This window comes from Danio rerio, chromosome 17 (genome assembly GCF_049306965.1).
Source record: "Danio rerio strain Tuebingen ecotype United States chromosome 17, GRCz12tu, whole genome shotgun sequence".
Lineage (NCBI taxonomy): Eukaryota > Metazoa > Chordata > Actinopteri > Cypriniformes > Danionidae > Danio > Danio rerio.
The window spans coordinates 3,425,001-3,440,000 of record NC_133192.1 but is presented as its reverse complement, the minus strand read 5'-3'; the positions used below and the strand labels follow the sequence as shown (position 1 = coordinate 3,440,000).

The 15,000-nt window shown below is 36.9% G+C and overlaps 1 protein-coding gene across 5 annotated transcripts in view; it reads left to right on the top strand.

Annotated features, from left to right (window-relative positions):
* Nucleotides 1-15,000, top strand: part of plcb2 (phospholipase C, beta 2) — a 97,272-nt gene that overhangs the window by 9,509 nt on the left and 72,763 nt on the right. For all 5 annotated transcript variants that reach the window (XR_012393158.1, XR_012393159.1, XM_073927999.1 and 2 more), the window contains exons 3-4: nt 667-744; nt 3,640-3,708. Coding sequence is in view for 1 of the 5 variants with exons in the window: in XM_073927999.1 (XP_073784100.1) it covers nt 667-744; nt 3,640-3,708 (147 nt within the window). In the remaining 4 variants the exon portion in view is untranslated. The remainder of the gene's footprint in view (nt 1-666; nt 745-3,639; nt 3,709-15,000) is intronic.

The following is a 15,000-nucleotide window of genomic DNA, read 5'->3' as shown; positions in this document are numbered from 1 at the left end:
TTGTGTATAACTACTTTTTTCCGGATTCAAATCATACACTGACAGTTAAACAGTTGAGCGTGCATCTTTTAAACTTTAGATCTGTAGTGTCTGCTTTTTGCTGGCTGTATGTAGACGGAGTACACAAAGGGTAAAGAGGCTGTAGGAGTTCTGATGTTGCAGAATATCGTACGGCTATCAGCCAATCAGATTTGAGAACCAGACAGAACTGTTGTATAAATAAATATATATATATATGGTAAACAACAGTTAAAATTCTGCAGTAATGTCTATGATTTGGTTAACAGTATGTGACCTTATGATGAACAACCATAAAAAATACTACAGTAAAAATCCTTAAGCTGATTAACAGTAACTCAACATTTGATTAAATATATGAACAAGCTCTTACATTATCAATAACAGGTAAATGTCGATTTTAACCCAACAGTTGGATTTGTCCCTATTTGACCCAACATTGGGTTACAACAACTCAGCAGTACTTTTAATGTATTATTAAGAGGGAAAAAAAAGAAACAGATTTAAGGGGTAATATTTGTTATTGTTTAATAGAAACTGGCCTTTTGAGCAGGCAGATTCTCATTTCTGATCTGTGTTTCTACATTTCTATGATGAGAGTGTATCTGTGAGATGCTTTGTAGATTTAAAATAAATACTTGTTGACAGGACTCCAAGAAAACCACACCAGTCACCATGAAGATGGACCCCAAAGGATTTTACCTGTACTGGGTCAATCAGAGCAAGGTCAGATGATCAAATAATAATAGATTCATCTTTATGTTATGGCTTTAAATGTTAGCATTTTTTAATAAGACAAACCTGCTTAAAAAAGATTTCAAAAGACAAGATATGATGACTTTTGAAAATGAAAGAACACAGTTTTGTTTTACGTTTTGTTTTACATGGAGGACAGATTTACTAATGTTTTACATTCATTAAATTATGTTGGAGATTTTTATCTGTTGAGATAATTTGATGGTATTTTGTTATTATATTTAGGTTGTTTTGGGGCTGTTGTCTTATTATTAATACGATTTCTATACATTTTACATAGAAAACAATTAAAGTAAACTGTAAAATAAATGAAAAAAATCATAAAATCACATTAAATCATTAAGAATCCTTTTTTTGCAATATTAAGCTGTGTAAAATGTTTCTTCGCTCACAGAACTTAAAGTTTATTAAAATAGTTATATGTATAAATGTGTGTGTGTGTGTGTGTTTATATACTATGTACTAAGGTAGGGTGACAGGATTAAATACCACAGTATTTTAACATTAGTCATGATCCTGAATGATTGCCATATTCATGTACCACAGAATTTACATCTTTTTTTAAACAGAGCCGTAATAATGTCTGCAAACCGCAGCATTAGTGTAGGACACCTCAGACGAACCATCTCATCGTGTTTTAGCCTTTGAATTTGGTTTAATTTGACTTGAAATGATCTATTTGCGCAGTATCTGAGGCTGCACCATAAATCCCTGTGGAAAACACTTCACTCCAACTGCTGAAAATAAAATCAGAACATGATGAAGTCACGATTGTGTGGATAATTTACATCTCAATACATAAGATCCATCGTACAAACTCTTGACAATCAATCAATCAATCAATCAATCAATCAATCAATCAATCAATCAATGTGTGTGCGCATGTGTGTGTGCGCGTGCGGGTGTGTACGTGTGTGTGTGTGAGTGTGTGTGTTGAATCTAATTTAATTTAATCTAACCTAATCTAATCTACAATAACATTTGGTTTTACTTGTACAGATAGATAGATAGATAGATAGATAGATAGATAGATAGATAGATAGATAGATAGATAGATAGATGGATGGATGGATGGATGGATGGATGGATGGATGGATGGATGGATGGATGGATGGATGGATGGATGGATGGATGGATGGAAGGATAGATAGATAGATAGATAGATGGATGGATGGATGGATGGATGGATGGATGGATGGATGGATGGATGGATGGATGGATGGATGGATGGAAGGATAGATAGATAGATAGATAGATAGATAGATAGATAGATAGATAGATCGATGGATGGATGGATGGATGGACGGATGGATGGATGGATGGATGGACGGGTGGATGGATGGATGGATGGATGGATGGATGGATGGATGGATGGACGGGTGGACGGATGGATGGATGGATGGATGGATGGATGGATGGATGGATGGATGGATGGATGGATGGACGAGTGGATGGATGGATGGATGGATGGATGGATGGATGGATGGATGGATGGATGGATGGATGGATGGATGGATGGACGGGTGGACGGATGGACGGATGGATGGATGGATGGATGGACGAGTGGATGGATGGATGGATGGATGGATGGATGGACGGGTGGATGGATGGATGGATGGATGGATGGATGGATGGATGGACGGGTGGACGGATGGATGGATGGATGGATGGATGGATGGACGGATGGATGGATGGATGGACGAGTGGATGGATGGATGGATGGATGGATGGATGGATGGACGGGTGGATGGATGGATGGATGGATGGATGGATGGATGGATGGACGGGTGGACGGATGGACGGATGGATGGATGGATGGATGGACGAGTGGATGGATGGATGGATGGATGGATGGATGGATGGACGGGTGGATGGATGGATGGATGGACGAGTGGATGGATGGATGGATGGATGGATGGACGGATGGATGGATGGATGGATGGACGAGTGGATGGATGGATGGATGGATGGATGGATGGATGGACGGGTGGATGGATGGATGGATGGATGGATGGATGGATGGATGGATGGATGGATGGATGGATGGATGGACGGGTGGACGGATGGATGGATGGATGGATGGATGGATGGATGGATGGATAGGTTATTGTTTTAGCATAAGAAAATAAACAATACCCTAAACTAGAACAGAAAGAGTACAGAGGCTATTTCACAAGAATGTCAGACACAGCAATATATTATCATTAATCAAGCATAAGAAAAAAAGATTAAATATAATAAATCAATAATTAATAGAGAAGTGTGCAGGCTCCACAGCTTACTTATGCCAAACCAGTCCAGCCTATAAAGAGTTACAGCATCACTAATGTAAAGCTATTGGACTAACATTTGATTTTACAAAACACTTTGTGCAATTAACTTTCTATAATTGCTAAAAACACTACATTTGTTTTCACAATAATTTGTTTTCTTCAGTTCTACTTTAAAATAATATGTTTTTAGATAATTACGTTTGGTTTTTAAATATTTATTACTTTTTTTAGTTTATTCAGGACCTCAATTTGTTCAAAAATGATTCTAGTATTTTACTTCTTAGTCCCTTTTTGTTTTTTACTAGAAAACTATTTCTAGTATTCTTTTCACACATTTAAGAAATATATATTAATGCCATCACTGTACATCAATAATTGTACAGAAAAATGTATTTATTACTTCGTTTGTATACATTATAGACATCCTTTCCTATGTTTCTCTACATTTGTGCATTTTTGTTGTCCTAAAATGACTGTAAACCTTTATATTTGATCCAAAAATCAAACCCATGACCTTCACATCTACAGTTTGACAGGATGTTATTGCTCTGTTGATCTGTGATGTCACATCCTGTGTGTTTCTGTCCTGCAGGAAACCGAGTTTTTGGACGTGGCCACCATCAGGGACACCCGGGCAGGGAAATATGCCAAAATGCCCAAAGTATGTACCGTAATCATATTACGCAATGTGTGTGTGCATGTGTGTCCCTGTGTATGTGTGCGTGTGAGTGAGTGGTGTGTGTGTGTGTGTGTGTGTGTTTTATTCCTGAGTGCAGTGAACAGACCTGCAGCTTCAGACGTTCACTGTTGCATCTGAGCATTTGTGTGAATTTGCCTTGCAAACAGCAGCGTTCAGCACGTCATACACGACATTTACACACAAATCACAGAAACCACAGTCTGCCTGCTCTCAGAGATGACTTATACATCACTGCTGCACTTCAGGACATTTACCAGAGTACCTGTTTTATTCTTGGAAGATTTGACTTTTGCCTCTCTATAATTTGAAACAAACTATTGCACTTTTTGATTCAATACATTTCCCAAGTGAAGAAGTAAACAACTCCTGTAAACATCAGGAGGACTCCTGTAAACAACTCACTGATTCAAAGGATTTGTTCAGAGTGAGTCTACAGTAAATGACTCACTGATTCTAATGATTCCTTCAGAGTGAGTCTACAGTAAATGACTCACTGATTCAAATGATTCCTTCAGAGTGAGTCTCCAGTAAATGACTCACTGATTGAACTAATTTATTCAGAGTGAGTCTTTAGTTAATAACTCATTAATTACAGTAATCTATTCAGAGTGAGTTCATTATAAATAACTTACTGACTCAAATTATTTGTTCAGACAGTCTTTAGTAAACAACTCACTGATTCGACTGATCCATTCAGAGTGAGTCTTCAGTAAACAATTCACTGATTCAACTGATCCATTCAGAGTGAGTCTTCAATAAACAACTCACTGATTGAAATGATCCATTCAGAGTGAGTCTAAAATAAACAACTCACTGATTCAACTGATCCATTCAGAGTGAGTCTACAGTAAACAACTCACGGATTCAACTGATCCATTCAGAGTGCGTCTACAGTTAATTACTCACTGATTCAAATGATTCCTTCAGAGTGAGTCTCCAGTAAATGACTCACTGATTGAACTAATTTATTCAGAGTGAGTCTTTAGTTAATAACTCATTAATCACAGTAATCTATTCAGAGTGAGTTCATTATAAATAACTCACTGACTCAAATTATTTGTTCAGAGAGTCTTTAGTAAACAACTCACTGATTCGACTGATCCATTCAGAGTGAGTCTTCAGTAAACAATTCACTGATTCAGCTGATCCATTCAGAGTGAGTCTACAATAAACAACTCACTGATTGAAATGATCCATTCAGAGTGAGTCCTCAGTAAACAACTCACTGATTCAAATGATCCATTCAGAGTGAGTCTTCAGTAAACAACTTACTGATTCAACTGATCCATTCAGAGTGAGTCTAAAATAAACAACTCACTGATTCAACTGATCCATTCAGAGTGAGTCTAAAATAAACAACTCACTGATCCAACTGATCCATTCAGAGTGAGTCTACAGTAAACAACTCTCTGATTCAACTGATCCATTCAGAGTGAGTCTACAGTAAACAACTCACTGATTCAACTTATTTATTCAGAGTGAGTCTTCAGTAAACAACTCACTGATTCAACTGATCCATTCACAGTGCGTCTACAGTTAATTACTCACTTATTCAAATAATTCCTTCAGAGTGAGTCTCCAGTAAATGACTCACTGATTGAACTAATTTATTCAGAGTGAGTCTTTAGTTAATAACTCATTAATCACAGTAATCTATTCAGAGTGAGTTCATTATAAATAACTCACTGACTCAAATTATTTGTTCAGCGAGTCTTTAGTAAACAACTCACTGATTCAACTGATCCGTTCAGAGTGAGTCTTCAGTAAACAACTCACTGATTTAAATGATCCATTCAGAGTGAGTCTTCAATAAACAACTCACTGATTGAAATGATCCATTGAGAGTGCATCTACAGTAAACAACTCACTGATTCAACTGATCCGTTCAGAGTGAGTCTTCAGTAAACAACTCACTGATTCAAATGATCCATTCACAGTGTGTCTACAGTAAACAACTCACTAATTCAACTGATCCATTCACAGTGCGTCTACAGTAAATTACCCACTGATTCAAATGATTCCTTCAGAGTGAGTCTCCAGTAAATGACTCACTGATTGAACTAATTTATTCAGAGTGAGTCTTTAGTTAATAACTCATTAATTACAGTAATCTATTCAGAGTGAGTTCATTATAAATAACTTACTAACTCAAATTATTTGTTCAGAGAGTCTTTAGTAAACAACTCACTGATTCGACTGATCCATTCAGAGTGAGTCTACAGTAAACAATTCACTGATTCAACTGATCCATTCAGAGTGAGTCTTCAATAAACAACTCACTGATTGAAATGATCCATTCAGAGTGAGTCCTCAGTAAACAACTCACTGATTCAAATGATCCATTCAGAGTGAGTCTTCAGTAAACAACTCACTGATTCAACTGATCCATTCAGAGTGAGTCTAAAATAAACAACTCACGGATTCAACTGATCCATTCAGAGTGCGTCTACAGTTAATTACTCACTGATTCAAATGATTCCTTCAGAGTGAGTCTCCAGTAAATGACTCACTGATTGAACTAATTTATTTAGAGTGAGTCTTTAGTTAATAACTCATTAATAACAGTAATCTATTCAGAGTGAGTTCATTATAAATAACTCACTGACTCAAATTATTTGTTCAGCGAGTCTTTAGTAAACAACTCACTGATTCAACTGATCCATTCAGAGTGAGTCTTCAGTAAACAACTCACTGATTCAAATGATCCATTCAGAGTGAGTCTTCAATAAACAACTCACTGATTGAAATGATCCATTGAGAGTGCGTCTACAGTAAACAACTCACTGATTCAACTTATCCATTCAGAGTGAGTCTTCAGTAAACAACTCACTGATTCAAATGATCCATTCAGAGTGAGTCTTCAATAAACAACTCACTGATTGAAATGATCCATTGAGAGTGCGTCTACAGTAAACAACTCACTGATTCAACTTATCCATTCAGAGTGAGTCTTCAGTAAACAACTCACTGATTCAAATGATCCATTCACAGTGTGTCTACAGTAAACAACTCACTAATTCAACTGATCCATTCACAGTGCGTCTACAGTAAATTACTCACTGATTCAAATGATTCCTTCAGAGTGAGTCTCCATTAAATGACACACTGATAGAAATAATTTATTCAGAGTGAGTCAAGTTAATAACTCATTAATTACAGCAATCTATTCTGAGTGAGTTCATTATAAATAACTCACTGACCCAAATTATTTGTTCAGCGAGTCTTTAGTAAACAACTCACTGATTCAACTGATCCATTCAGAGAGAGTCTTCAGTAAACAATTCACTGATTCAACTGATCCATTCAGAGTGAGTCTAAAATAAACAACTCACTGATTCAACTGATCCATTCAGAGTGCGTCTACAGTAAACAACTCACTGATTCAAATGATCCATTCACAGTTCGCTACAGTAAACAACTCACTGATTCAACTTATCCATTCAGAGTGAGTCTTCAGTAAACAACTCACTGATTCAACTTATCCATTCAGAGTGAGTCTTCAGTAAACAACTCAGTGATTCAACTGATCCATTCAGAGTGAGTCTACAATAAACAACTCACTGATTCAACTGATCCATTCAGAGTGAGTCTACAATAAACAACTAACTGATTCAACTGATCCATTCAGAGTCCGTCTACAGTAAACAACTCACTGATTCAACTGATCCGTTCAGAGTGAGTCTACAATAAACAACTCACTGATTCAACTGATCCATTCAGAGTGAGTCTACAATAAACAACTCACTGATTCAACTGATCCATTCAGAGTGCGTCTACAGTAAACAACTCACTGATTCAACTGATCCATTCACAGTGCGTCTACAGTAAACAACTCACTGATTCAAATGATCCATTCACAGTGAGTAAACTACTCATTGAGTGAAGTGATTATTTCAGAGGGAACCTCTAGTGAATGACTGAGACTGTCAGCTTCCAGTAAAAAAAAAGTCACCGATTCAAATGAACCATTTAACAACTCACTGCTTCAAATGAATTTCTCAAAGTGACTCTTCAGTAAACAACGCACTGATTCAAACGAGTTGCTCAGCGTGAGTCTTCAGTAAATAACTCACTGATTCAAATGAGTTGCTCGATGTGAGTCTTTAGTAAACAACTCACTGATTCGAATGAGTTGCTCATAGTGAGTCTTTAGTAAATAACTTACTTATTCAAATGAGTTGCTCAGAGTGAGTCTTCAGTAAACAACTCACTGATTCAAATGAGTTGCTCAGAGTGAGTCTTCAGTAAACAACTCACTGATTTAAATGAGTTGCTCAGAGTGAGTTATCAGTAAATAACTTGTTAATTTCAATAATCCGTTCATAGTGAGTCTCTGCTAAACAACTCACTGATTAAAGTGATCCGTTCAGAGTGAGTCTTCAGTAAACAACTTGCTTATTCAAATGAGTTGCCCAGAGTGAGTGTCTAGTAAATAACTTTTTAATTCCAATGATCCATTCATAGTGAGTCTCCAGTAAGCAACTCACTGATTCAAATTATCCATTTAGACTGACTCTTCATTAAACAACTCACTGATTGAAGTGATTCGTTCAGACTGAGCTTTCTAAAAAAAAAGTCATCGATTCAAATTATCCATTTAGACTGACTCTTCATTAAACAACTCACTAATTGAAGTGATTCGTTCAAACTGAGCTTTAAGTAGCAAACTCACTGATTAAAACGATCCATTTAACAACTCACTGATTCAAATGATCCATTTAGACTGACTCTTCATTAAACAACTCACTGATTCAACTGATCCATTCAGAGTGAGTCTACAGTAAACAACTCACTGATTCAACTGATCCATTCAGAGTGAGTCTACAGTAAACAACTCACTGATTCAACTGATCCATTCAAAGTGAGTCTACAGTAAATTACTCACTGATTCAAATGATTTCTTCAGAGTGAATCTCCAGTAAATGACTCACTGATTGAACTAATTTATTCAGAGTGAGTCTTTAGTTAATAACTCATTAATTACAGTAATCTATTCAGAGTGAGTTCATTATAAATAACTCACTGACTCAAATTATTTGTTTAGCGAGTCTTTAGTAAACAACTCACTGATTCGACTGATCCATTCAGAGTGAGTCTACAGTAAACAACTCACTGATTCAAATGATCCATTCACAGTGAGTAAACTACTCATTGAGTGAAGTGATTAGTTCAGAGGGAACCTCTAGTAAATGACTGAGACTGTCAGCTTCCAGTAGAAAAAAGTCACCGATTCAAATGAACCATTTAACAACTCACTGCTTCAAATGAATTTCTCAAAGTGACTCTTCAGTAAACAACCTACTGATTCAAATGAGTTGCTCAGCGTGAGTCTTCAGTAAATAACTCACTGATTCAAATGAGTTGCTTGATGTGAGTCTTTAGTAAACAACTCACTGATTCGAATGAGTTGCTCAGAGTGAGTCTTCAGTAAACAACTCACTGATTCAAATGAGTTGCTCAGAGTGAGTCTTCAGTAAACAACTCACTGATTCAAATGAGTTGCTCAGAGTGAGTCTTCAGTAAACAACTCACTGATTCAAATAAGTTGCTCGATGTGAGTCTTCAGTAAACAACTCACTCATTCAAATGAGTTGCTCATTTTACATTTTACATTTACATTTAGTCATTTAGCAGACGCTTTTATCCAAAGCGACTTACAAATGAGGACAAGGAAGCAATTTACACAACTAAGAGCAACAATGAATAAGTACTAAAGGCAAGTTTCAGGTCTGTAAAGTCTAAGAAGGGAAGTGTTAGTAGTTTTTTTTTTTTTTTTTTTTTTTTTTTTTTTTTTTTTGTACAATTAGTGTGATATTCAAAGAGGCAATTGCAGCTTAGGAAGTGAAGTGGAGACTAAATAGTTGAGTTTTTAGTCGTTTCTTGAAAATAGCGAGTGACTCTGCTGTTCTGATGCAGTTAGGGAGTTCATTCCACCAACTGGGCAGATTGAGCGTGAGCGTTCGCGAAAGTGATTTTTTCCCTCTTTGGGATGGAACCACGAGGCGACGTTCATTCACAGAACGCAAGTTTCTGGAGGGCACATAGATCTGCAGAAGTGAGAGCAGATAAGAAGGTGCTAGGCCAGAAGTCACTTTGTAGGCAAACATCAGAGTTTTGAATTTGATGCGAGCAGCAACTGGCAGCCAGTGCAAACGGACTAGCAGCGGAGTGACATGTGCTCGTTTAGGTTCATTGAAGACAACTCGTGCTGCTGCATTCTGGAGCAGTTGAAGAGGCTTGATAGAGTTAGCTGGAAGCCCGGCTAGTAGAGAGTTGCAGTAATCCAGTTTGGAGAGAACAAGAGCTTGAACAAGGAGTTGAGCTGCATGTTCAGATAGGAAGGGTCGGATCTTTCTGATGTTATAGAGTGCAAATCTGCACGATCGAGCAGTTCTAGAAATGTGGTCAGAGAAGTTTAGTTGGTCATCAATCGTTACTCCAAGGCTTTTCACCATTTTGGATGTAGTAATGGTTGCCCCATCCATCTGGATTGAAAAGTTATGGTGTAGAGTCGGGTTGGCAGAAACTACAAGCATTTCCGTTTTTGCGAGGTTCAGCTGAAGATGATGATCTTTCATCCAGTGTGAAATGTCCAACAGGCAGGCTGAGATACGAGCTGGAACCGAGGGATCATCAGGATGAAAAGAGAGGTATAGCTGGGTATCATCAGCATAGCAGTGGTAGGAGAATCCATGTCTCTGGATGACTGGTCCTAGAGATGATGTGTAGATGGAGAAGAGAAGTGGCCCAAGAACAGAGCCTTGAGGTACCCCAGTGTTTAGATGCTGTAGGTTGGACACCTCTCCCCTCCAAGACACCCTGAATGACCTGTCAGAGAGGTAAGATCTAAACCATTGTATAACAGTGCCCGCAACGCCCAGTGACTCAAGCGTAGATAGCAGGATCTGGTGGTTGACAGTGTCAAAAGCAGCTGACAAGTCCAGCAAAATGAGGACTGATGATTTAGAGTCTGCTTTAGCCAGTCTGAGATCCTCCACGACCGAGAGCAGGGCAGTCTCAGTTGAGTGGCCTTTCTTAAAGCCGGATTGCTTGTTGTCCATAAGATTGTTTTGAGTAAGAAAGTCCAGGACTTGATTGAACACTACTTTCTCCAGAATCTTGGCCATGAATGGAAGCAGGGATACTGGTCTGTAGTTTTCAAGTAGCGTATGGTCCAGGTTGGGTTTCTTTAGCAGTGGGGTTACCCTAGCCTGCTTAAATGTAGTGGGGAATAAACCAGAGTCAAGAGTGAGTCTTCAGTAAGCAACTCACTGATTCAAATGAGTTGCACAGTGAGTCTTTAGTTAACAACTCACTTATTCAAATGAGTTGCTCAGAGTGAGTCTTCAGTAAACAACTCACTGATTCAAATGAGTTGCTCAGAGTGAGTTATCAGTAAATAACTTGTTAATTTCAATAATCCGTTCATAGTGAGTCTCCGCTAAACAACTCACTGATGGAAGTGATTCGCTCAGACTGAGCTTCTAGTAGAAAACTTACTAAGTCAAATGATCCATTCAGAGTGAGTCTCCAGTAAACAACTCACTGATTCAAATGATCCGTTCAGAGTGAGTCTTCAGTAAACAACTTGCTTATTCAAATGAGTTGCCCAGAGTGAGTGTCTAGTAAATAACTTTTTAATTCCAATGATCCATTCATAGTGAGTCTCCAGTAAACAACTCACTGATTCAAATTATCCATTTAGACTGACTCTTCATTAAACAACTCACTGTTTGAAGGGATTCGTTCAGACTGAGCTTTCTAAAAAAAAATCATCGATTCAAATTATCCATTTAGACTGACTCTTCATTAAACAACTCACTAATTGAAGTGATTCGTTCAAACTGAGCTTTTAGTAGCAAACTCACTGATTCAAACGATCCATTTAACAACTCACTGATTCAAATGATCCATTTAGACTGACTCTTCATTAAACAACTTACTGATTCAAATGATCCGCTCAGAGTGAGTCTCCAATAAATGATTAAAATAAAATGCTAAAGCACAAAAGAATTCAACTTAAACATAAACGCAAAGCATATTAGATGATTCATTTGACTGCACAATGCATCTTTTTATAATGTATGCGTATTTGTCAGGAGTTCAGAACACATTTACTCACATTTATTATTCTCACAGTGATATATTATAGCTTATTTTTTGTTTGCACTCTTGAATTTAATCATCATTAATTATGACAATGACCACCTTTTGTGTCATACAGTTTTCTTTCTAAACGTTCATCAATAAGTTCATTTAATACATCACTAATCAAGCACTTTTGTACTTTGACTCCAGTGAAATTGAACAGAAGGGCTGTATATTTTTACCACGGTATTATTTTATTGGTGGTTATTCTTTAAAAAGTCTGATTTGTGTCCTGGATGATGCTTTCATGCAAAGTAAACCACATTTTTGGCATATTAAAAACACTTTAAGATATAAAGGAAGCATTGATATTGTGGTTGATGCATTATTAATGTTATTGCAATATAAATAAGGATATTTATGCGTGTCCGTGAAGCGCACACACATTCACAGGCACACACACACACAGCTGTTGACCCAGAGTTCTCCTTCACACATTTGCATGCAGCCAGATTTGTTTGGGCTGTTCTTGTTGATGTATCATGTATGGAAAGCAGTCGTCATGACTGACATGTTGAACTTTCTAGACCATTCTCTCTGAAACGTCACCTGCTTTCTATTATTTTAAAGCTCTGAAGTGTCTTTTACTTAAACATTTACACTCTATTAGATTTTTAAAGATTACCTTTTATTTTTGAACACAAAAGAAGATATTTTGAGGAATGTTGGAAACCTGTAACCATTGACTTCCATAGAAGGACAAAAAATGCTATAAGTTAAGGGTTGCTGGTTTCCAACATTCTTCAAAATATCTCCTTTTGTGCTTAACAGAAGATGGAAACTCAATCAGGTTGGGAACAAGTGGATGAGTCAATAGTAAATCGTAGAACACAAAAGAAGATGTTTTGAGGAATGTTGTAAACTTGTAACCACTGACTTCCATAGCAGGACAAAAAATGCTATAAGTAAATGGTTCCTGGTTCCCAACATTCTTCAGAGTATCTCCTTTTGTGTTCAACAGAAGAAGGAAACTCATTTAGGTTTGGAACAAGTGGATGATGAGTAAATTAGTAAATCATAAATCGTTGAACACAAAAAAAGATGCTTTGAGGAATGTTGGAAACCTGTCGCCATTGGCTTTCATAGTAAGAAAAAAAAATATGCGTGTGAATGATGATCTTAAAGTGTTTTTTTTTTAAAGGAAAACTTCCTAACCATCAGGCTGTTAAACAATAATTACTTTTTCTGTTGAACACAAAAGAAGATATTTTGAGAAATGTTGGAAACCTGTAACCATTCATTTCTACAGTAGGAATAAAACTACTATAAGTGAATGGTTGCTGGTTTCCAACATTCTTCAAAATATCTCCTTTTGTGTTCAACAGAAGACAGAAACTCAATCAGTTTTGGAACAACTGGATGATGAATACATTGTTAACTGTGAATCGTTGAACACAAAAGAAAATGTTTTGAAAAATGTTGGAAACTTGTAACCACTGACTTCCATAGCAGGACAAAAAAATGCTACAAGTAAATGGTTGCTGGTTCCTAACATTCTTCAAAATATCTTTCAAAGTATCATTTAGGTTTGGATCAAGTGGATGATGGGTAAATTAGTAAATCTTTATTTGTTGAACACAAAAAAAGATGCTTTGAGGAATGTTGGAAACCTGTAACCATTGACTTCCATAGTAAGATAAAAAATAATACCCGTGTGAATGATGATCTTAAAGTGTATTTTTTTTAAGGAAAACTTCCTAACCATCAGGCTGTTAAACAATAATAACTTTTTCTGTTGAACACACAAGAAGATATTTTGAGGAATGTTGGAAACCTGTAACCATTGACTTCTAAAGTATGATTAAAAATACTGTGAATGGTTGCTGGTTTCCAACATTCAGTCTGGTTTATAACAAGTGGATGTTGAGTTAATCTTAAATTTGTAAGTTGTTGAACACAAAAGAAGATGTTTTGAGGAATGTTGGAAACCTGTAACCATTGACTTCCATTGTAGGTATGAAAATACTATAGGTGAAGGGTTGGTGGTTTGCAGCATCCTTAAAAATATCTCCTTTTGTATTAAACAGAAGACAGAAACTCAATCAGGTTTGGAACAACTGGATGATGAGTAAATTATAAATTAGTAAATCATAAATCGTTAAACACAAAAGAAGATGTTTTGAGGAATGTTGACAACCTGCAACCACTGACTGATACAACATTTATTTATTTAAGTTTATTTATATAGCACATTTCATACACAATGGTAATTCAGTATACTATTGGAGAAGTGTTGCTGGTTTCCAACATTCTTCAAAATATCTCCCTATGTGTTCAACAGAAGAAAGAAACTCAGTCAGGTTTGGAACAAATTAGCAAATCGTTAAACACAAAAGAAGATATTTTGAGAAATGTTGGAAACCTGTAGGCGACGTAGTGGTGCAGTAGGTAGTGCTGTCGCCTCACTGTAAGAAGGTCACTGGTTCAGGCCTTGGCTGGGTCAGTTGGCATTTCTGTGTGGAGTTTGCATGTTCTCCCTGCGTTCGTGTGGGTTTCCTCCGGGTGCTCCGGTTTCCCCAGCAGTGAAAAGACATGCGGTACAGGTGAATTAGGTAGGCTAAATTGTCCATAATGTATGAGTGTGAATGTGTGTGTGTGAATGCAACCCCCAGTGATGGGTTGTGGCTGGAAGGGCATCTGCTGCATAAAAAAATAAGCTGGATAAGTTGGTGGTTCATTCCGCTGTGGTGACCCCGGATTAAGAAAGGGACTAAGTCGAAAAGAAAATGAATGAATGAATGAATGAATGGAAACCTGTAACCATTGACTTCCATAGTAGGAGTAAAAATAAATATTGCAAGTGAAGGGTTACTGGTTTCCAGCATTCTTCAAAATATCTCCTTTTCCATTCAGCAGAAGAAAAATAACTGCTTTAATTACTAACATTTTTAACACACATTACATCTTATTTACACTCACCGGCCACATTATTAGGTACACCTTACAAGTTGGACCCCTGCCATGTGATTGGCTGGTTAGCCAGCAGTTGTACCTAATAAAGTGGCCATTCAGTGTATATTGTATGTTTATAGTTTTCACAACACATTTACACATGTGTATTATTGTCACTAGATTATATTATAGGCCTTTTTTTTTTAATTATCA